General features: G+C 37.5%; 3 protein-coding genes across 9 annotated transcripts in view; 2 read left to right on the top strand and 1 right to left on the bottom strand.

The window, feature by feature from the left end:
* Positions 1–15,135, top strand: part of Hecw (Hecw ubiquitin protein ligase) — a 192,247-nt gene extending 177,112 nt beyond the window's left edge. For all 7 annotated transcript variants that reach the window (XM_019061230.2, XM_019061228.2, XM_019061232.2 and 4 more), the window contains 7 exons: positions 5,303–5,509; positions 6,202–6,468; positions 7,399–7,497; positions 8,084–8,279; positions 8,756–8,954; positions 9,684–9,882; positions 10,622–15,135. In XM_019061230.2, the coding sequence (XP_018916775.2) occupies positions 5,303–5,509; positions 6,202–6,468; positions 7,399–7,497; positions 8,084–8,279; positions 8,756–8,954; positions 9,684–9,882; positions 10,622–10,733 (1,279 nt within the window). In that variant the 3' untranslated portion in view covers positions 10,734–15,135. The remainder of the gene's footprint in view (positions 1–5,302; positions 5,510–6,201; positions 6,469–7,398; positions 7,498–8,083; positions 8,280–8,755; positions 8,955–9,683; positions 9,883–10,621) is intronic.
* A 1,756-nt stretch (positions 15,136–16,891) lies between these two features.
* l(3)87Df (cytochrome c oxidase assembly factor COX20 lethal (3) 87Df) lies at positions 16,892–20,413 on the top strand. Its single transcript, XM_019061226.2, has 3 exons — positions 16,892–17,312; positions 18,159–18,334; positions 19,514–20,413. Exons 1-3 carry the CDS (start codon positions 17,268–17,270, stop codon positions 19,653–19,655), a joined length of 363 nt encoding a protein of 120 aa, XP_018916771.1. The 5' UTR covers positions 16,892–17,267; the 3' UTR covers positions 19,656–20,413.
* Positions 20,414–21,177: 764 nt separating this feature from the next.
* Positions 21,178–22,019, bottom strand: part of ry (xanthine dehydrogenase rosy) — a 35,568-nt gene continuing 34,726 nt past the window's right edge. The window contains exon 22 of the mRNA XM_072298191.1: positions 21,178–21,402. Within this exon, the coding sequence (XP_072154292.1) occupies positions 21,352–21,402 (51 nt within the window). The 3' untranslated portion in view covers positions 21,178–21,351. The remainder of the gene's footprint in view (positions 21,403–22,019) is intronic.

Raw genomic sequence — 22,019 nt, 5'->3', positions numbered from 1 at the left:
ATCAGCAGGGTGTCCAAGTCCGGAATTTCCGGAAAGTCCGGAAAGAGCACTGATTTTTTAAGGGCGATCCGGAAGTACCGAAAAAATGCGGAAATTCCGCAGTAAGGTCCGGATTTTTTTCATTTTTTTGTCATTTTTGTCGCAGTTAGAGCGAGAAATTCAAATTTGTGAAAATTTTCGAATTTTGCCAAATGGAGGTACTGAAAAAGAACTGAAATTTTTCTGTTAAGGAGGTACTGAATTTCTTGGGAACAATGTACCGAAAAAGTACGGTAAAAGTACTAATTCTTGGCCAGCCTATTTTAGTAGATACCTTGGAGAGTCGCCGCCACATTTTTGGATCCTAAGAGTTCCATGTAACCCAGTGTCCATACTCTCTCCATGAAGGTACTCCAACTTTAGTAGAGGCCACGCATCGGATCAGTGTGGATTCCCGACAGTAGCTTTTTGGAGGAGGAGAGGACGATGGTCCCCAGGATATCCGCGAGATAATAGAGACGGAATATAGGGCAGTGTCGCGTCGGGGGCCTGGGGACCCGCCGGGGTCCTTGGCGGTGGCTGGTGGATCGGGATCGGCAGATGACCAGCGGGAGCGGCCACTCGAGCACCTGGCCACGGCCGGACCCGGAGTCGCAGTTTTGAATTTTCGCCCGCCGTGATAACGGGCCCCACCGCACAAAGCCCAAGTCCCCACAATGCCACCGCCATCAATGGGTTCATCCTCCACTGTCCGCAGCCTCACGCTGGAAATCTCATCATATGTCGATAGTTTATTTTTTCATTTTCTTGATGTCTGTATCGCCAACGGATTTTTTTTAGATTTTCCAACCTCCAAGGAATGTGCGGAAATTGTTTTATATAATGCAGGGAATATCGGATTTTTTTTACCGTGAAAGGATTTCAAGAACCTTTGTTGATTCAAAGAGAATTTTAAGTTAACATATTGTTTTGAAAGTTTTCTTTTCTTTCTTTCTTTCTTTCTTTCTTTCTTTCTTTCTTCTTTTTTCTAAGAAAATCCAGGGAATTTGCAGATTAATAAGGAATTTTTAGAGTTTTTACCGCTCGACTCGAGGATGCACAGAGCTTTTATAATACCTATCATATGCGAGCGACTTAGGTAAATCTGCGGATTATAAAGTTTTAGTAATTCTCGGAGGAATCCTGAGAATTTACTCATTTTCGGAGATTAGTCCGTTTGTTATCGTTTTCGTCCGTTCATTTTCAAGGACCGACTCGGAAATTTTTATGTTGGATCATAGGAACAGCACTTAAACATATTCAAATGAATAAATATAAAAAAGCTATTCAATAAACATTAGCAAGATAGAGATAGAGAAGAATGCGTTTAATAATATTTAAGTGCTCTACTATTAAAATAGCACAAAGATCGCAGTTCCCTCTAACGTTCTGATTTTTGATCGGAATAGGTCGCAGTTCCTTCTCTGGTGCGTCACTCCAATTGCTCTACACGGAAAAATGTATTGCTGATTCAATAATTAAATTGCTAAAAAATATGTCCGACTTGTTTCGACTGTATATTTTACAATATTGGACAGCTAATTTAATCACGGGGGTAGTTAAATTCGCATTTTCTTATTGTAAAACCCACATTGAAACTTGTCGGACACTACAAAATTGGTAAATTGGCAATTTCATTTTTTCCGTGTACGCTTGATTTTCAATTAGTATCATTTAAGGTAATTTTATGTAAATTTTAACATGTCTTATCTCTTTTATTTCTCTTTGACTTTTTGGCTCAAATCACGGCAATTGAGACTCCGAGTCGAAAACCGTTCCAGGAGGGGCATCACAGCGACGCGGCGGCGAAATTCTCTCGCGTCCGACGCCGACGCCGCCGGGCGCCGCGGGCGTCGCGACGCATCGCGTTGGCAATCCTGATTTTCCCCGAGCCCTTTTATTTTTGCTCAGCGTCCTCTCGATCATCATCCTTGGGACGTTCCGTTCGCCGCTTCTCGTCCTCCTTCATGGTCCACGGTGGCCCTCGGGCATCATGCCCCCTACTTTCGTACGCTTCCCCACCCCTCAAGGTCCTCTGAATTAGGTTCGTAGATTGAGGCCTTAAAGTCGAGCACTGGAAAAGAAAAAAAAGAAAAACAAAAACATTGGATCTAAAGTCTAGACTCTTGAAAACATTGACAAGAAAAAGGACTCTTGATTCAAGCAGATTTAAGCTTAAATCAAAAGGAAATCCGCTCAAATTAAGAGGCTTGGTTCTTGATTTACGCTTAAATCTGATTGAATCAAGAGTATTTTTTCTTTTCGATGTTTTTAAGAGTCTGGACTCTAGATCCAATGGGTTTTTTTCTCCAGTGAGGGGGCCTACGACCCATAGAAACATTTTCAGTCGAATTTGATGATGCTTTTTTACATAGAAAAAAATGAACTCCGTGAAAGCTGTACTTACCGGCCATATACAGGGTGTCCCAGGATTAAGTACGAATATTGAGGGAGTCTGTTCTTTGGGTCAAAAAAAGACGTTTTTGGTGGTATAACTTTTTTTTCCAAAAACGCTTTCCCTGGCGGCCACCTCCACCCTCTTCGCGCTCCATTCAGTCCCTATTATCTTGAAAACGATGAGTCATAGCGAAAAAACGCAAGACACATATTCTCAATATTTTTCAACGCTGAATCTGATGGTGCCGTCGAAAATCAATTTTTGAAATGAAAAACAATTACCCCCATTTACCAATTTTCATTAATATTGGTTGATAAACATTGTCACAGTGTTAGAAAGACGATTATTTGTCTCCAACTTTGGGGGGCCGTGGCCCCCAGGGAAAGCGTCTTTGGAAAAAAAAAAGTTATACCAGCTTTCCTTTTCAGTTCAACAAATCAAACGGCTGAAACTTTCGCGGTTCTGACGGTAGAAATTTTTTATTTTAGCGCACCCTGAAAGAATCGGTCAAAAAACGTGCTCTTAATAATTCCTTTGAAATAATGAACACCGGAAAAAAACACATTGGATCTAGAGTCCAGACTCTTAAAAACATCGACAAGAAAAAATACTCTTGATTCAATCAGAATTTAGCTTAAATCAAGAACCAAGCCTCTTAATTTAAGCGGATTTCGTTTTGATTTAAGCTAGAATCTGATTGAATCAAGAGTACTTTTTCTTGTCGATGTTTTCAAGAGTCTGGGCTCTAGATCTAATGTGTTTTTTTTTCCAGTAAAAACCAGCGTTAAATCCCAAAAGGCTCTTTGAAGCCGCCATAGTTTTTCCCTCCAGCCGAAGAAAATATTTCGTCTTTTAATGGAGAAGAAAGCGAAAATCGTAATCATTTTTTTTCCCAGAAGAATGATAAAACGCGATGGCTCCTCCGGCAGATGTCGAGGAGTTCAACGAACCTCTCCGATGAGCTCACGCACGGAGCCTTACAGGAGGCTGCGGCAGGTATTTTCCCATTTTCCGACGAGTCCTAACGCCCCCCTCCCCCTCCTCGCCCGGAATCTTGGCGATGACATGAATGAGAGGCGTTAACGAGCACCGGTAGCGTTACGCTCGTTTCGTGCATGGGCGGGGTTGCCGGATCGTGAGTGAAACTCGCACATTTCCCACTCATCTCTACGAGGAAAAGTGCAGATTTTCCAGATCAACGCGGCAACCCTGTGCGGAGGGCCGCGGACCGTCGAATCCGCGCGTATCGCTTGCGTGCACTGCTCGCAAGTTGCCCCCCCCCCCCCCCGGGGGGGGGGGGCAGCACCCCGTTTCAAAGTTCCCCCATCGAACCCCACCCCTCGGCGCACGCGTGTCTTAGCAACCGCTGCACCTGCCCGAGGGGGCCAACGCGATTTTGGGGACTGATTGGTCAATGTATAATCAAATCTGCCGTGGTAAGGAAGAACGCCGTATGAACCTGGAGGCGTCGCCAAATTTTCTGTAGTAATCACGAATTTTGGGGAAAATTTGCAAAAACGATTTTCCCCAATTTTTCAGATAATCATGTTTGCAATTTCACCGAAAGTTCCTGAAAATTTCAAGGAAAAATCTCCGTAGCTTTCCTTAGAAATAAACGTTTTATCGGTGGAAATTTGGCAATTCGATTGTTCATTCGGCGTTTTTCTTGGCACGGCAGAATAAATCATTGCTATTAAAACCCAAAAATTCCAAGTGATCAGAGTCAAGGGCCATCGGCAAAAGTCATGGAAAACGGATGGATCAGGGATGCGGCCAGTTACTTTGATCACGGAGTCGTGTCTCCACGTTGAATGACGTCATCCACGTTCACTGTACGGCCGTATCCACTGTGGTTTCTGTGAAATCGAATCTTTGAAACAGTGCTCCCATTTCCCGGAACTTTTGAGATTTTTCTGAATTTGCCCGGAACTTCTGAGATTTTCTGAATTTGCCCGGAACTTTTGAAATTCCCTACAGGTTCCGGATCTTTTGCATTTTCCGGAACTTTCTCGGAAATTTTGAACTAAAATGTTCAAAATTCCGGAACTTCTGACGGACGTGGAATAGGAACATTCCTTCGAAAATAATTTAAAACCAAAATCGATCGGGGGGGGGGGGGGGGGGCGGGCTAATTGACGCCCTCCTCGTCCGCCACGAATGACTCCCCTCTTGCACGGGGTCTACTATAAACTTATTATTTTCGTTACGCATGTGTATCCACTCCACCCGCATCCGAGGGCAAAGATAGAGGTCGGTTTTTGCGTTGCTACACTAGTCGGAAGTCGTCTTCCGTCGTGCTTTCTGGCCGCCGTTCTCTGTCAAGTCAAAGAGTTATCGTTTAAAAATATGTTTATCGTCGTGCGATGGGAATGGGGTGGCGCTTCGCCGCGAGGGAGGGAGCGGGCAGTTGTTGCGAAATAAAACAACGGACGTGCAGCCCAGTCGGATGGGGAGGGGGGGGGGGGGGGTTGGGGTGTTCGGCCGGCGTAGGGATCCCAATCTAGGATCGGGGCGGGGGACCGTGGTACCATGGTTCTTTAATTCTCATTGCGCAGTTCATACTTTAACGGTTACGACGGTTTCCCTGGCCAAGTCACCGTTTACCGGTCTGTCCCTTAGCCCTTAACCGGTTGCGCTATCATGAATACTACGTCGTAGAGTTCAAATGAGAGGGACACTGCTCCCTCGTCACCTTGGTACAAATAAATAGGCTCTCTCTTCGGTTATCCTCCGCTGATCGATCTTGGCGTCATGTCAACACGTGACACAATGATAAGTTCTCCGGTTTGTTGATATGTGTACCTGTATCATTCATATCCTGCTACATTACTGTGCATTTTTACCTCAAATTCTGATTGAGAACGTTGGTTTTGTTTTTTTTTCCAGTCTCTTCGAACATGAGATTATGAGCTATGTGCCGGCTAGCCGGCCTGCTTCTCCGCGTGGATCGCCTCACGCATCGCCTGGTCTCCCCAGGGCCAATATCAACATCCGAGCGCCCGCCCCACATCGCAGGGATTTCGAGGCCAAACTCCGCAACTTTTACAAGGTCCTCGAATCCAAAGGCTACGGACAGGGACCCGGAAAACTCAAGTAAGCTTCACCATCCTCCTCGCAGCTTCTCACGACTCGCTGAAAATAGGAGAGGGTTCTCTCGATTTTACTTGAACTCACTTTCACCGCTGTCTTTCTAGCCTTGAGTCATGGATCCTCAAAATTTTGACTTTTAATTGGACCGTACTTGGCAATTAGGAACTATAATTTCTGGCTCATCCGTAGAAACACTTATGTTCATAGGGTACTAATACTACTTACGTCGTTTCTAAACTGAGCCAAAAATGATGGCTCCTAATTGCAAAATGCGGTCCAATTCTTGCCCTAAGAGCGTGAGCTCGATGCTCTTTCTCTCCCCCCCCCCCCCCCCCGCAATTTTTACTTCTTAGTAATCGAAGGTGAAATTTGATCTCGTGCATAATACCATTGTCGCAGAAATACAGTGAATCGTCGAAAAAATAAGCGAGTTTTAGAGATTGTTTTTGCTCATCTGTCCGAACCTAGTCCCTGAATTTCAAATTTCAAATTTTTGTTTTGGCCGTCAAGAAGACTATCTCTTCATTTTTACCTACTAGTTTTTTTTTCTTTCCTTGTTTCCTTGTATATTGGAAACACCACAAGCAATAATCCAGCTGTAGGTCTAGTAATTTTTTGAGTGAAAAGCCATTGAAAATGAGTGATGTTAATATCGATGTTGCTAATAAATAATTGTCTTTTTTATCACTCAACAGATTGCATATTCGTCGCGACCATTTGTTAGAAGACGCCTTCAACAAAATAATGTGTGCAAGCAAGAAAGACTTGCAAAAGTGCAAGCTGTACGCCCAGTTCGACCATGAAGAAGGTCTGGATTATGGTGGACCCTCTCGAGAATTCTTTTTCCTCCTCTCTCGGGAACTTTTCAACCCTTACTACGGGCTCTTCGAGTACTCTGCGAATGATACCTACACCGTGCAAGTCTCCCCTATGTCAGCATTTGTAGATAATCAACATGAATGGTAAGCTGTTGCACTTTGGTTATTAGCTATGCGTCCAGGATGAAAGTTAGAATAGAATCTGTAGAAATAACCATCCTTGTTCTTTGTTTCTTTATCCCAAGTAGCACAGATTGCAATTAGTAACAATTACAGAGTAAACATATGGCAATTCAACTGACAATGAGTGTTGTGTATGTTGGCTAGCTCCTATTTGAAGGGGCCCCATTTATTGAAACTTTGCAATGCAATAAAATTGAAATAAGTAGCAATTTTTCATTGCATTGCATATTGCCCATTATTCTAACACATGGAGCTCATTTTGTTCATTGCTTAAAATCAGCATAAATCGACTAAATAATGTAAAAATATTGCAATTTAATGGTAAAAAAATTGCAGTTGTATTAAAATCAAATTTCAATTTAATTTCAATATTTTCGTTGCACTTTGCTACCCGGGATGCCCAGAGTGGAATATTATATTTACATAGGTACTTATGTATCTATATAAGAAAAGGAACTTGGTGCAGCGATGCAAATTTTTCAGAAGATATAAGAAAAGGAACTTGGTGCAGCGATGCAAATTTTTCAGAAGAGGGATTTCCGTTTCGTCTTTTACTAATTTAGATGAGATGTCACTTTGAAGAAGGATATAAAAATTCTTTAAACAGTTTTAATCGCTCTATTTTAAGTAACATCTTTCACTTGAATGAATATTTACCTCTAATTTTTGCATTAGTTATTTTATAAAATAAAATATGTTTAAAAAGTTTTTTCCTCTGTCTTTGCACTCACCCACAGGGGAAAACCGAAACTGCATTATCTCTGTATTTTCTTGTTAAGATAATTTTTCTGCTGTACATTTCATTAAAGTGAAGCTGCATGAAGAATATTAGTAAATTTACGTCTTCTTGCTGAATTTTAAATTTAAAATTGGTCATTTTCTCTGTTTCAGGTTTAGGTTTAGTGGCCGTGTCTTAGGTTTGGCGTTGGTGCATCAATACCTACTGGATGTATTTTTCACACGTCCTTTCTATAAAGCTCTCCTCAGAATGTAAGTTTTGAACAACTAAATTCTCTCCTCTTCAAATTTAAGACTTTTTCAATTAATCATTTTCATTGACTCAAATTCAAAGTTTAAAGTAACAGAAATTTTTCATCGAAAATTTAGTCACTTCTTTGGATAGTTTTCTGTTGCTCTCATTTAATGACTTAGTATACTAGCTATGACTATTTCTTATCATTAACAAGAAACGATTGGACGGATCATGGTGTTAATCATTCAGGAGTGATATCAAAAGTTGCTTTTGCCTTTTTCAGCATATCTTAATGCTTTTTGGAAGGAAATCCGTGAGTCACAATGTTTCCCTGTTTCCCAATAAAATTTCGTCATAATGGTTGAAAGTTGTTGTTACCTTTTTTAACCTATCGCAAGTATTTTTCTAATACTTAGATAAGGTAATTTATGCATACAGGGAAAAAATAAATAGTCTACTGCCTTTTTTTTGTTATCTTGCTTGCTGACTTATCTGTTAAGAATTGATAGTGTCAGATGAAAATATTGTCTGAGCTTACATTGAACTCTGTTGTGTTATTATCAAAATGCGCCTAATTGATGTGTTTCATTGTCTGTGAATCAGGCCAATGTCGCTGAGTGACCTGGAATCCCTAGATAGCGAGTTCCATCAGTCATTGCTGTGGATCAAAGAGCGTGATATATCAAATGAAGTCTTAGACCTGACATTTGCTGTCACTGAGGAAGTCTTTGGACAGCCTGTAGAAAGAGAGCTCAAAGCTGGAGGAAGGAATATACCAGTCACTGAAAAAAATAAGAAAGTAAGTTCGGTTGAATCTGTCCATATTATCTTTACCAGGACACATAATATAGCAATGTTACTTCCTTCCCTCCTGATCACTTTAAGAAATAGGTATGGAAATTGAAGTTTACGACTCAATGATGGTTTATTGCAATGACATCATCAGATCATAGTTTTTAATGGGCAGTCAAATAGGGTTAAAAATCAGTATGGTGACATGTAATGAGAAAGACGAGGATAAAATAATAAAGAAAAAATATCAAGAGAAAGAAAAACGAACAAAAAATAAATAAATGAACATAAACGAATTAGAGCTAAAAATACCACAGATTACGTATGAAGTCTCAATTTATTATCAATTGTATCAGTGCGTCAAGTATCTTAAAGTCATCACAAATTATTGTTGTACAATTAAAAGTTGTCTACATAGGTAATGCATACAGGTAGACACTTACCTGTTGATGATTCTAATAGAAGGGCTTTATATTTTGACAGGAATACATCGAGCGCATCGTGAGGTGGCGACTTGAGCGTGGTGTTGCAGAACAGACTGAGTCTCTTGTCCGTGGTTTCTACGAAGTGGTCAATCCAAGGCTAGTTTCAGTATTCGATGCAAGAGAACTAGAACTCGTAATAGCTGGCACAGCTGAAATTGATTTGATAGACTGGAGGAATAATACTGAATACCGCTCAGGTTTGTTTGATTTGACATCAAGAATGCTATCACATAGTTTTAGATGACTGCTGAAAAATTTGCCAAACGGTAAAAAAATTAATATTTCGCACTGAAATCAGGAGAAAACTTTGTGTTTCCGCCGAGAATGCTTATGAATGTCAGGAAAAACTCTGGTTTTCATCAAAAAGTAAGCCTCTCTATGTCAGAAAGCGAGTCTCTGAAAGTCAGAAAGTGAGCCCCTGAAAGTCAGAAAGTGAGCCCCTTGAAGTCAGAAGGTGAGCCCCTTAAAGTTAGAAAAATGAGGGAATAAAAAATTCCAAGAATTCAAGGCACTGTATCACATATTTTTTTCAATTAATTCCACTTATGCCCCCCACTCATGCTAATTTTGCGCAACCCGCAGAAAATTCAGGCAATGGGTTGATGACTTCCACATTCAGCTCCCACATTCGGTGTGTGAATCTGGCTTCAACAACCCAGCTGGTTCTCATTTTTCAAAGCAGAATCTTTCTTACACCATTTCTTTCCTAAATCAGCTATATTTTCATTCTAAACAGAGTTTTTATGTGGAACTAAATAATTTTCTCTCCCTCCCCCCTTCCCCTCGAAAATCAATGATCAGTAGTATAAGAAATAATTTCATTTTGATAGAGTAAAGAAAAACCATGATTTTCTCATCTCGAAATGTTCTAAATTATAGATTAAGCAAAGTATATTCATTCACAATGGTTCATTTTCTTTTTTCAGGTTATCACGATAGTCATGCTGTTATCCAATGGTTCTGGTGTGCCATCGAAAGGTTTTCCAATGAACAACGTCTTAGGCTTTTACAATTTGTCACGGGAACATCTAGTGTGCCCTACGAAGGTTTCTCGGCACTCAGGGGTTCGACCGGTCCCAGGAAGTTTTGCATAGAGAAATGGGGCAAACCAAATAGTTTACCAAGGTAATTTTTCAGTGTGAATGCTTGATTTATTTCAGAATCTAGAACTTTCAAGGTTGTATGCTGCTAGTGAATATTACCAACACATTTGCCGCATCAAATCATGCCTTAAGATCAAAGTAATTTATTCATTTACACCGACTATCTTTTTGTGACTCTGTTGCAGAGAAAAATGTTCTAATTGGTTAAGAACTTAAGTATTTTCATATTTTTTGGCATCTTATTGAGGATTGAGTTCCAATGTATCTTTAACCTTCTCAACAAAAGAACTGCTTGCGTATTCTTTTTCAGAGACCTGAATGTGCTAATTTATTCTCCTATTCATGATGCCATAAGACTTTTAGATTAGCACCTCTCTTTAAAAGATTTTAACCCTTACAGATTAGATATTATGTAGGCATGCTCAGTAAAAAGGAAAGGCATTTCATGCTAAAATACCAGATAAGTACCAATCCAGCACTAACTTTTATGTGAAAGAAAAATGAACCAAAGTAAAAATAAATGTTCCAAAGTCTTGTTTCTATTTCAACAGTTAGTTGAAACCTATTTAAGAACCCCGCACAGAACCCTTTCTCGAATCCCAAGTAAAGATTAAAACTAACTTTGAAGGTATCTAAATGATCTTTTGGTTACAAAAGAGACTTTCTCCAGCCAAAAGTAATGTTATCTTGTCTGAAATAAAAATCGTAAAAATTCGTGCATGAGTATTGTCTCTAACGCAGTTCTTTCCTATGTTTTCCAGAGCTCACACGTGCTTCAATCGTTTGGATCTGCCTCCATATCCTACGCCTGAGACGCTCTACGAAAAATTGTTACTAGCTGTAGAAGAAACAAATACATTCGGCATCGAGTGATCTACCCACGACTTGTCCGGATTTACCTCCACAGTCCTCCTAGTCGCACAATAACTTATGTCGAGCAGTTTTCCAATTTTTTTATGGACGATTTTTAAATTTTACATGTTATAAATTTTAAGCTAATCCTATTGGTTTTAAGCCTAGCTTGTAGTTTTTTCACTCATTTAATGTTTTTAGGCTGCAAGCAAGTGTAGTGCCAAACTCAAGCATCGTTAAAGATGGTCAAGGACAAACTTATCTATTCCTGAGCGAAGCATCTTCGAATATTTTCACTCTTGAACTCTTGAGTTTGCCTCATGAAATTCCCTTTCAGATAATATTATAGAAAATTAAGTGCACTTCCTCAATGCTACTGTAATTTTTGGTAGTGTGTCTCCTCCAAAATTTACTCCTCTCTTCAGTGAAATCAAGTCGGCCACTGAGTTCCATTGTGATTTTTAAGCACTCCTCTAGTTATTATCCTTAATTTATTCATCCTTTTATATTATAGGATTTCAGAGGAATCATGAATGTCAAAGTTTCATCGTCTTACATTGAATCAACTTGCAAATGACAACTGAAAAATTCCTTAAATGTCCGGCAGAAGTCCAACTTCTGTGTCAGGTACTCCATAATCTTTGGTCCCATTGTACTGCACAATTCTCAGAGCATTTGAACATTAGTATGCAGAGCAGAGTGATTTTTTTTTTATTTTGCTATTTGCTCTGTTGTTACCATCAATATTGGAACAAAAACTATTCAATTTTTCTTAAGATTGCCTGTTTATTTTGCTCCAAATTTTGTTTTGAAAACGGTGAACACCACTTGTCAGAGACCTCTATATCGCTTAAGTTTTTGTGTTTTTTCAACAAACTATTTTTACAACTTTTTTATTGGATTGCTCTGTTTTAATTTTGACCGGACATAAAAATTGATACAAATCTTAAAGTCTTGGAATCATGAATATGCAAACTCATCAGTTTTTCACGTTTGCACAAATGAATAATTGTTCTGCTCAAATCATTTTCGATCATGCCCTCCAAGTGCCTATTCCCTGATTCTTACCGATTAATAGCCTTCTCAATTTATGGGAGAAGCTATCGAACCTTAATTATGGGTGCCTTGATTTTAGCTGTGCTTGAAATCTGCTCATTTCAAGGTTATAATGTGTGTTACTTCTTTTTTTGTAAATTTTGTACTTTTCTGAATTTTTGAGATGTGAGTCTATAATGTGGCCTGGTACAGCTGAATAGAGGGGACTTTTCTCAATTTAAATACATAGTAAAAATTGCTAAAATTAAAATAAATGAAAACTGTAGGTTTTCAATCTAAGGATATCCAATTTTCATTCATTTTTATGGCGTCCTGAATGATGTCATGTCCGCCAAGAAACTTTTCCATGTAACAAATTTAATTTTTGTCAATTTCGTCTTGTAAAGACTCAGATCTTTTCAAAATGTCCTATTCAAGTTTCACTTAACTCCCTAGATGCTCTCTAAGGCTATTGATAGCAGCAAATCAAGTGTTAAAGATATTGTAATTTTTAAACCTAAATCTTACCATAGATATATTACTTTCCATGTTTGAGCTGTGACACTTAACAGTTTTTTCCGTGAGAGATCAAACTAGTATTTTTTAGGAAAGCTTTCAGAAAAATGTAAAAGCTTTCACCGAAAACTTGTTTCTTACATTGGTTTCTTAATGGTTGTTCTCAGAGTGTCATTCCATTTGCAACTTTCAATCAATTTTTTCATTCTTAAATGGTAATGTTCAAACAGTCTATCTTTGAAACATAAAACTAGAACTGGCATGTACCCTGCAAAATGAGAGAGATAAATATGAGTGAAAATCATCAATGCCACAGTCAAGCTTTGAGATTTTCCAGTATCACCGTAATATTTTCTCAAGCTGTTACTCAGGTACGTAGGAGATTGGAATCCAGTTATCCATCACATATTACATTACGTGAATCAAAATTACTTGATTTAGAATTTCTGTTCAGTGTGCAGCCTACACAACAACTCTCATACGTTACACAATCCCAGCAAAATGGTTTTGCTCAGAATTGCATTTTACCATGCCATAGATTTTGTCATTATTGCATGACCTTCAGTCAAATCCGTATTTTCATGCTGTTTTGTTGCCTTATTGCTAAAACAACTTGTGATTTTTCTAAATTATTGTCAGCTGCAGTTACCAATTCTGCGTTCTCACATGCAATAATCTCCGTCCTGCTATTGAGAAATTTTAGCCTCAGCGCTTCTTCAGCTCCATAGTAGCAATGAGTAGCACTGCAACCATTATGAGCTTAAGATTATTATGTGCCAGGGTAATTGCTTCTGTTATTCAACCCGGTTTTTGTAATTTTTTGTGAATTCTAGTTTTTCAATAAGTCAAACCTCAAATTGATTCCAACACATTCTATCAAGTACACAACCAAAACCTTGCAGTAGGTTCACCTCGTGCCTGGACGAAATATGTCGAGTTTATTCGCAACGCCCTTGGATTTCTACACCAATCACAAAAAAATTACTGAAGTTGCCTTTCTAAATTCTTATTTTGTGAGTTTGATTTTAAATCTATGTGCAGTATTGAGCACACATTTTAACAAGTAAAAGGAATTTTAAGTGGAAGAATAATTCCAAGGTTCTGTCTCTCTCAGCACTGTTCGGCAGGTCACGCAAACATATAGCAGAGGAGAACTATCAATATATTATCCCCACCTACTCTCCGTTTTTATCATGTCATGATGTTAATTCAATAAAGTTATGTTAAAGTATTCGGTAATAGCAGAGGAGTGACAAGAGGTTTGCTGTTCTATTTTGGCACCAAAGCTGATGGAAGAGTCAAGACAGCATACATTCCGTCTCGATCTAGAAGCCAGCTTGTTTGGCGTCAAGACCGTAGGATTGCTTTCACCTTGTTGCTCCTACAAGGGTATCGAGTATTTATTTATTCATTTTGTATTCTAATGTAAAAAGGGTGAGTCCTGGTTGTTGTTCAATTTTATAAAAATTTTAACCCTAAACTAAAGAGCGCTTGTAGGTAATGAAACCTGACTCTTTTCAGATCGAATGATTGTATGCAAGTCGAACCATTTCAAAAATTTTTTGTTGCAACCATTTCGTTGAATTTCTCCATTGAAACTAGAGGATTTATCCCTTGTATCGAGATCCTAGCAGTTTTCAAATTGGCTACATGCTATGAGTTCAATTGACTCAAAATGAAGTTTCTGAAATTGAAACATGTTTCAGTAGTGTCTCATTTCAATTTAATCTTATTTGTCCAATTCTGGCTTGGCCAAAGTCTTTAAATCATTTGTTCTCCCAAAAGCAACCAAAAGATGCAGCTGATAAAAGAGCTTTTGTAATCTGCATTTAAAGCTAGATTTTAAAATGTAATGAATTGTTACAATTGCTGGAAATTTCTTCATTACCCTCCTAGAGCGTACTTATCTGTGTAAACACCATCCTTGCAGTTGCTTTGAAATTACGCTTTGTTAGTTGTTACTAGGAGCCCAAAAGCAACTCAATATTTCCTTTTGGGCATCAGTGAACCTGTTTGAATTTTTACTTTTTACAATTTACCTCCAAGATCGGGAATTGAAGAATTGCCAGATTTATTATCCACACCTCCCTTGTTTACTAAATTGGGTCATCTTAAACCTAGTAATCTATGCAAGATTACTAGCAAATCTTACTCAAGAACTAGGATTATCTTGTGATGGGTTATCGCATTTTTCATTTTATTGCTTTTATCTGTAAGAATCATGATAGAAAATTGCCTCAGTTTTATCCCTGCAATCAGCAATGCTCAATCTGTGGTGAAACCTGAGTGTTAAAACATCAAAAAAATTTTTTTTTTCAAACATCAGCTTTCAAATAACCTCCATTTTAACGTGCAGTGCAGGTTTTCTTAAATTATATGAATGCTTTTGATCCAATTTTCTGAACGTTTGATTCCTTAAAATCGGGACTTTAATCTTTGAAATCTTGTCGTTTCAATTTTTTTTTCTTTTTTTGGGCATACCTGCTTACTATGTCTTAGTTACATGTTGAAAGAAGAATTCTAGTCATAGTGTAATGATGTAAAATATTAGAGGTAAGTGTTTGTTAAAATCCATTATGTAACAAAGTAGGACAAAAAAGCGAATAAGGAAACCATAATGAAAAAATTATGTACAGCTCGTACTATTTATCTGTTGAATTAGTGTCTACAAAATTATCCCTGTCTGTTGTAAAATATTTCCTATTTATTTGTTGCTGACCCATTTCATTGGTTTATTCCTGTAATATTACGATCGCCTGTTATAAAGTTTTTACTGTCAATATTAATAGTGCAGTGTTCATGGCCAGATTTTTCGTATGTATTTATTGTTTTATTGTATGATAATATATATATTTGTTTTTATATTATTAAATATTGTTTTATATGTTTGTCTCATCCCTTCTCCTCCTTTTTGGCTCCAGGGGTGGACTGAGATCGGAAAGGTAACAAGGAATATCGGCCTATCAATCTTTGAAAATAAGGCCCATTTTAGTTGCCTTTTTGGACTTTTCAAGATAGAAGATTGACTGGCCCATCAGGATTTTTCTCTATGTTTCCGTTTACTCGTCCGCCTCTGCCTAGTGCCCAGTTATCAATTACAGTGAGGGAAAGTTGTCAGGTTGATTTTCAAAATTTTCTTGGAGATAGTTTATAAATATTGGATAGTTTTAACCAGAATCAGTCTAACTGCATTTCATCTTCCCTAATCCTTGGGTTTTATCTTGTCAACAGAAAACTAAATTAGGTAACGCTTTGAAACTTTTGGTGACTTTTTCTTCGATTTTTATCTACCTACAAAAGTTCCAAGATAAAATGTTACATAGTTTTATAAGGAAAAAATGAAGCACAAGAAGAAAGTAGGCAACGTCTCCTGTAGTTAAGCTGATTCTGGTCAAGTGAGCGGGAAAAAGAGAGGCTTCATTTATTTTATTTGTAAAACCATTTATCTGACACCTGATTTAATATCAGATGAGTGAGAAATACTGACAACTTATTTTGATTTTGGTACAACCAAGATAAGTCAGTCAGGGTGATCTGATCAACTAATGATACCCCTCTTTTCAACTTGAAGTCCAGGAATTAATTTTGAAAGCGCACAAGGTGGTGGCAAGTCGTCTGTATTCATTGACATCAAGGTAGCACATAGAGCTACAATTGAGAACAAAAAAATCATTGAAACCTTTGTCCCTACCAAGCTTCAATACGTTTTCTTGTAGCTTGATTCTTCAGTTGGGCCTTGCAGCTGAAATTTGAGCTCATTTTTCTACACCATGAAACTTGTTTCAAAAATTGGAAATTTCATTGCGTAATATGCAGTGATGTCATAAAATTTTGCTCCAAATGGTTTCCATATTTCTGGCCACCGTCCTCTGTTTTCTCTTAACAAGTTTATGAAGCATGTAGGTAATTAATAGAAATGAACATGCTAAAGAAAATGAACCTCCATCACATTTTTCAATTCTCTCATGTGAGCATGCGACGAATATAAATTATTCATTGCAAAGTTTATCGCATATTTTAAGCAGCTCCTTAAAATTGAAAAATTGTTGGGCAAAAAACGATGAAACTGATTTCACAGAACATGGCAGGATTAGACTCTACGCTGTTGTCACTACTCTCCTTGCAGAGTTAGGTTGAGCAGTTATTACTCGCAATGTCATTTCCTGTTTTAATTTCATGCAAGGAAACCAACCAACATGAAAGTTATTTCCACAAAATTTCAAGCAAAAGATTTCGTCAGTTTCCCTCCAAAAATCAGAATAGGAGATGAGAGATGAGATGAAAGATGAGACTGTTTGGCTTAGCCCTGACCATTTATCAGCCAACAACCTGTCAATCCCAATTATTCCATTTTTTGTATCCATCCAGCGCACTAATGAATAAAAAAAAAAAGCGTCTCCTAGCTTTAGAAATTTGGGATTCTCCAATTTAAGCAGGCATAATCAGAATTTCCGATATTTTTTACTTCGTTTAAAATAGAATGGTTCACCATGGCTAGGATTGCTGATAGTATCAATTTCATAGTTTATACTTGTTGCATCAGTTTAAAAATTGGCGGTATTTCTGATCGTGTTGTGAGTCAACTGCCATCACACATATATCACACCAAAAGTCCATCAAACATCGTACAATCTGTGTTGTGAAGACAGTGAGGTTAAGTTCTTTATCATACGTTTGAAGTTCCTATCTTTTAGAATGAGGGAATCTAATCTATCATAAATTTGTTATAATATTTCCTAGTGCTCATCCTACATGTCTCACCCTGTTTTACCGGGGAACTTATTCTGTCAAAATTACCAGAATTTTAATCTGTTTAGAGGTGAAAGTTTCAGCCAAGCTGATTCAGCTTTCATAGTTACCTCTATGTACTCATATAAATTTATTTTGCACCGTTTTCTCTGAACTCTACCACAGGAAATATTCTTAGGCTCTAAACTAGGGTTCTGCACTTCACACAGAACTGACACCTATCGCATTGCTCTTAATTGTAACGAGCTTTACAAAATGGCACCAAAAGATCCTGCTACAATCTCCAGAGGCCCCGAACATGTAAGTTTTTAACGATATTTCTCTCCTAATTTATCACATTTCTGATTTGCCCAAATTTTGCCTGCATTTTAGGGATGTCGATACTCAGGGAAGTATCGATACCGGTATCGAGATGAAGTATCGATACTCTTGAGGTGTCGATACCACCGATACTATTTCTAAATTATGCTGTAATTCGGAGTGTGCGCATGTCTGTCGGATGTTAAATTCCGTCAGCCTTACGCCTCTCTCGAAACCGCCCTTATTCGCGTGCTTAGTCAACTATTATTAATTACTTTACTACTGTTATCGAACCGAGCTTTTAACATTTTTAACGAAAGTAATCATCTTGAGAAACCTGATTACTCCGTCGTTTGTCACAGTGTATAGTGAAGGTGAAATAGAAGAGAGTGAAGTTGTTAAAATAAAAGAGGCCTTCTTCATGACCAAATTAGATTAAGTATCGATATCATCGATATGGGGGTCTGAGGATCGATATCACATGATATCGATATCGTTAAGTATTGATGTGCATCGATCAAAAGTATCGATACTTTGGAAGTATCGGTTAAGTATCAACATCCCTACTGCGTTTTTGGAATATACGAGTGTAATGTCACATGAGCTGACATTGTTTGAATATGCTCTCAACATCATGTTTTTCTTGGTCGTAAAATCCTGACTTCTCTTCGGTTGTATACTTCATACTTTACATCCCATTCTCCTGATGAAGAGTTTAGTTTACATTTATGTCTCGGTGGTTTGCATTCATTTAGGCAAGTTGGGAATACTTATATGAATCTTTCATTTAGTTTAAAGATTTAGTTTTTTTCAATTTTGAAGATTTTATACCCTCATTTTTTGCAGGATATTTTCTTTTTGGGTCGCAACCTCACTGAATTTCCATGTTTCCGATCAAGTCTCCTAACAGGGGTGTTTTCTGCCATAGCTGGTGGAGTAGCCTACTTTTTGTATTCTAGTCGACCAGCTCATTCTTGCAATGCAGCAATGGCAACTTTTGGTGTGTCAACAATGTGCTACTGGTAAGAAATTATTTCCTGTGTTTTCTGAAGACTTTCAACTGTGCTTGCGACACCTCACGGCTTGTAAAACTGTGGGATGTACAGTATAATGCAAAGCCTGCTAATTTGAAATTTTTTTGATCGAGAAAATAGCATTACCCATTCGCCTCATATGACGAGTTTACTCGTCAGCGAGCGCCTAGGACATTATCTCAGCTGACAAGTTAATTCGCACCATTCGCAGGCGTTGCAAGCTTATGATGCTATCTATAGGAAAAGTGAAAAAACACTGTCAAAAAAATTGCATAGCAATGTTGATAGATGCTGTGAATTAATTCGTCAACTGAGACGTGTCCTGCACGCGCGCTGACAAGTATACTTGTCAAATGAGGCGAATGGGTTAAGTCTTCAGAGGTTTTAAAAATCTTATACTCCAAATAGTTAAAGAGATTCTCCGAAAAAGCCGCAAAATTTTCTCTGCGTTATAGCTCTTGCATTGGATGAATTGGCAATTGAATTGGTCATTCTCAAAAAGACTTAGGTAAACGCCAGAAATGAGAATTCAAGAATAGCGGTGAAAACTGTTTTAATTAACCCGTTTTAAACTAGGAGAGGTCAGGAAAATGATTGCGTGGGAAGATTGTAATTTGAAATCAAATTGTGGTTGTCTCAGAAATTTTATTGGAATTTGAACAGAAGAGGAAGACAAAATATGAATTGGTGCTCGAATCTTTTTGAGAATGAACAAAATTATTTAAACATATTTTCCCCGCTTAACTTAAATTGTTTAGTATGTCAAGCCATAATTTGCATGAAAAATTTCATTTGCTTGCCTCTATTATGGAATATATAGTCATAAGAAATGGCCAGTGTTAAATTTGAACATGCTCATTATCTAATGAGCTCAAAAAGTTACTATTCTGGTGTAAGAATGTTCCTACGTTTCCATTTGAGTCCTGTAAAGTATGAAGTTTAATGGAATACAGGACAAACATGGATATTAAGGTACACCCTAACGGCAGAGAAATAGCATAGAGTATAGATTTTTCTGATGAGGCTCAGGGCTTATCAGAGAAGGGAATGGCTAGGTTTTAACAACAGCCAATACATACCTGGGAAGCTCCAAATTATGAGCTTGACTGACAAATCTATCCTCATCTGTCAGATAACTTGTAAGCCTTTATTTTCAATTTTTTTCAGGACCGTGTGTCGATATGGTTACTACAAACAAAAAGTTGAGTTGCTAGAAATTGAGCAAAAGAGAAAGGAGACACAGTCTGTGAAAAAACTGGACATAGAACAAAGGAAGAAAGAACTTGGCATCAAAGATGATTCATCGTAGCATTGTTTCATTCATAATTTTGCCGCTGTTAAAAATTGCGGCCTTAACATGATTACATCAATTCCCATCCTTAGTTCAATTAGTTAAAGCTTTTTGGAGAATTGTATTCCGAAGCTGTAAAATTTTTTCCGGTGAGATTTTTCAAGAAATGTTACATTTTTTGGTGGGAGACACAAGCTCAAGGGTTCATTCCTGTCATACAGATTCCCAGTTTACAGCACATTAATTAATCTATAGAAAACTTTTAAGAGAGACCTAAGAATTTGTACCTTTTTTATGTAAGACTTACGAACCCTCTTCCTACCCTCTCCATTCATCACTGTAAGTTCACTTGAGGAACTGAATTATTGAAAAGGACAACCAAAGTCCGCCAAAATGAATCAGTAAATGGAAGAAAAATCATTGTAAATGAAACTTATTCTACACTTGAATCCAATTTATTTTTATTTTACTGGCTTTTTAAAAGGCTCTATCGTTTCTGTTACCTAACTGTGTTAAGGTACTAATTTGTAATGACAAATAAAAACCCTGGAAGAACCCGAAAATTAGCGCAAAAGAGATCATTGATAGAGACAGTCACGATGCTAATGTGCAGTACCAATATATTGGTTGCCATCATATGTCATTTCTTCAAATTTTACTTTATTTTATCTTCATAATTTTATCTCACATGTTGTTGGCATCCAATCAATTTTATTTGCCTCAAAATCTATGGAATCAAATTTGATTGATATAAAGCCTTGAGTGTTGTTGTTGAAGTATGTCTTAATGTAACTTTTTTTGAAGTAGAAGGCCATTATTTTCCTTCCCATAATGATTACAACAGAATAGCCCCCCTGGGCTTGTGGGAAACAAAGTAAAAACATATGTTAAGGAGGGCCACAAATTTAGTCTCTTTTACTCTGCATTAAACGATTTAGGAGATATTCCATCCTCCCAGTATGAAGAGACATTAATTTTCATCATAATGAAAAATCAACCAGGACAAAACTTTTGAAAATTCAAATTAAGCTTACAGAGCCACAGATCCCATGGACGTAGGGGGTGCCTAGGCACATCTAGATATATAGGAGTGCTTGAAAATTTGATGCTTTTTACTCTAAAACAAACGATTTAGGAGATATTCGCATTTTTCTTGTACAAAAAAGCACCCATCTTCATTATGATGCAAAATCGACCTGCAGAAAAATTCTGAAATTTAAGTTGAGCTTATGGGGCCCTAGATCCCGTGGGCCTAGAGGGTGCTTAGGTAAATTTTGATATGACGTAGGGCTAGAAAATTTGGTCTCTTTTGCTCTACAATGAAGAGCTCCGGAGATGTCAGGCTTTACTATTGTGAACATGGATTAATTTTTACCCCTGGCTAAAGAAATGCTGTTGTCTTTCACCACTCAAAATTTGAAATTTCAAAAAGAACCTGTAGTGAAACAGTGAGTAAACATTACTTATGCTTCGCAGTTGATGTATTAATCTTCTTTGTGTGAGATTGTATTTTGAGATCTGAAATAATGGAAACACTGAATTCTAAGGAAAAAATAGAAAAACCTTTAATGAAGGTAAACAGTTTGTACATGATCAGTATAAAAAAAAATAAAAATAGACGATTAATTGAACTATTTTGAGTAACATCGAAATCATTCGATATTTTCAATAGAAATCTTGCAAATGAAATAGCTTCTGTATTCCTTGAGTGTTTCTATAGATTGACGTTCCATGGTTTGTAGGAAGCTGGATCAGGCTCAGGAAACTAGAACAGAAGAGAGGCATTATTTAAAAGAATGGAACGTTTGAAATGATTTGAGTAAAAAGGTTCTACTTGGAAGATATGTTTTCTAAAAATTGAAGCTTTCCAAGTTTTCTTTGAAATGTTCTCCTCAAGATTTTGAATGGTTTTTTGAAGTGAAGCAGGAGAATGTTCAGGAATGAGAGATTTCTTTCTTCAGAATGTGCCCAAGGTGTCACTCTTTAATGTCTGGCTAAGTTTGTCACAGCCTATTAAATCTTTCTTTCCACAAGATGATGGGACTTCATTCCATGGATTTTTTTTTCCAGGACAGCAGTTTTCGGAAGTTGGGTTAATAATTCAGCTTCAGAAATTTCCGAGCAAACTTTTTATGAGGAAATGCTTATTTTTAAACCTTTGGAAAGTTCAGCTGAATGTCAAAACTTGGATGGCTTTCTCTTAAAAACTAAATATTTATTTGAACTACAAAACTCAAACCATTATTGCTCTGCTATAGTTTGAAATTCATGGGTGTTTTTCAGGCCAAAATTTTTTCTTGAAATTCCTCTTTGGAATGGTACCATAGACTAGATTTTCTGTGCGGAGGTTTTTCATCCATGGACAGTCATGATTAAAAATTT

The sequence above is a fragment of the Bemisia tabaci genome, chromosome 3 (genome assembly GCF_918797505.1).
Source record: "Bemisia tabaci chromosome 3, PGI_BMITA_v3".
Taxonomy (NCBI): domain Eukaryota; kingdom Metazoa; phylum Arthropoda; class Insecta; order Hemiptera; family Aleyrodidae; genus Bemisia; species Bemisia tabaci.
Note: the sequence above shows the minus strand (reverse complement) of the source record. Positions and strands in the feature narration are given on the sequence as shown.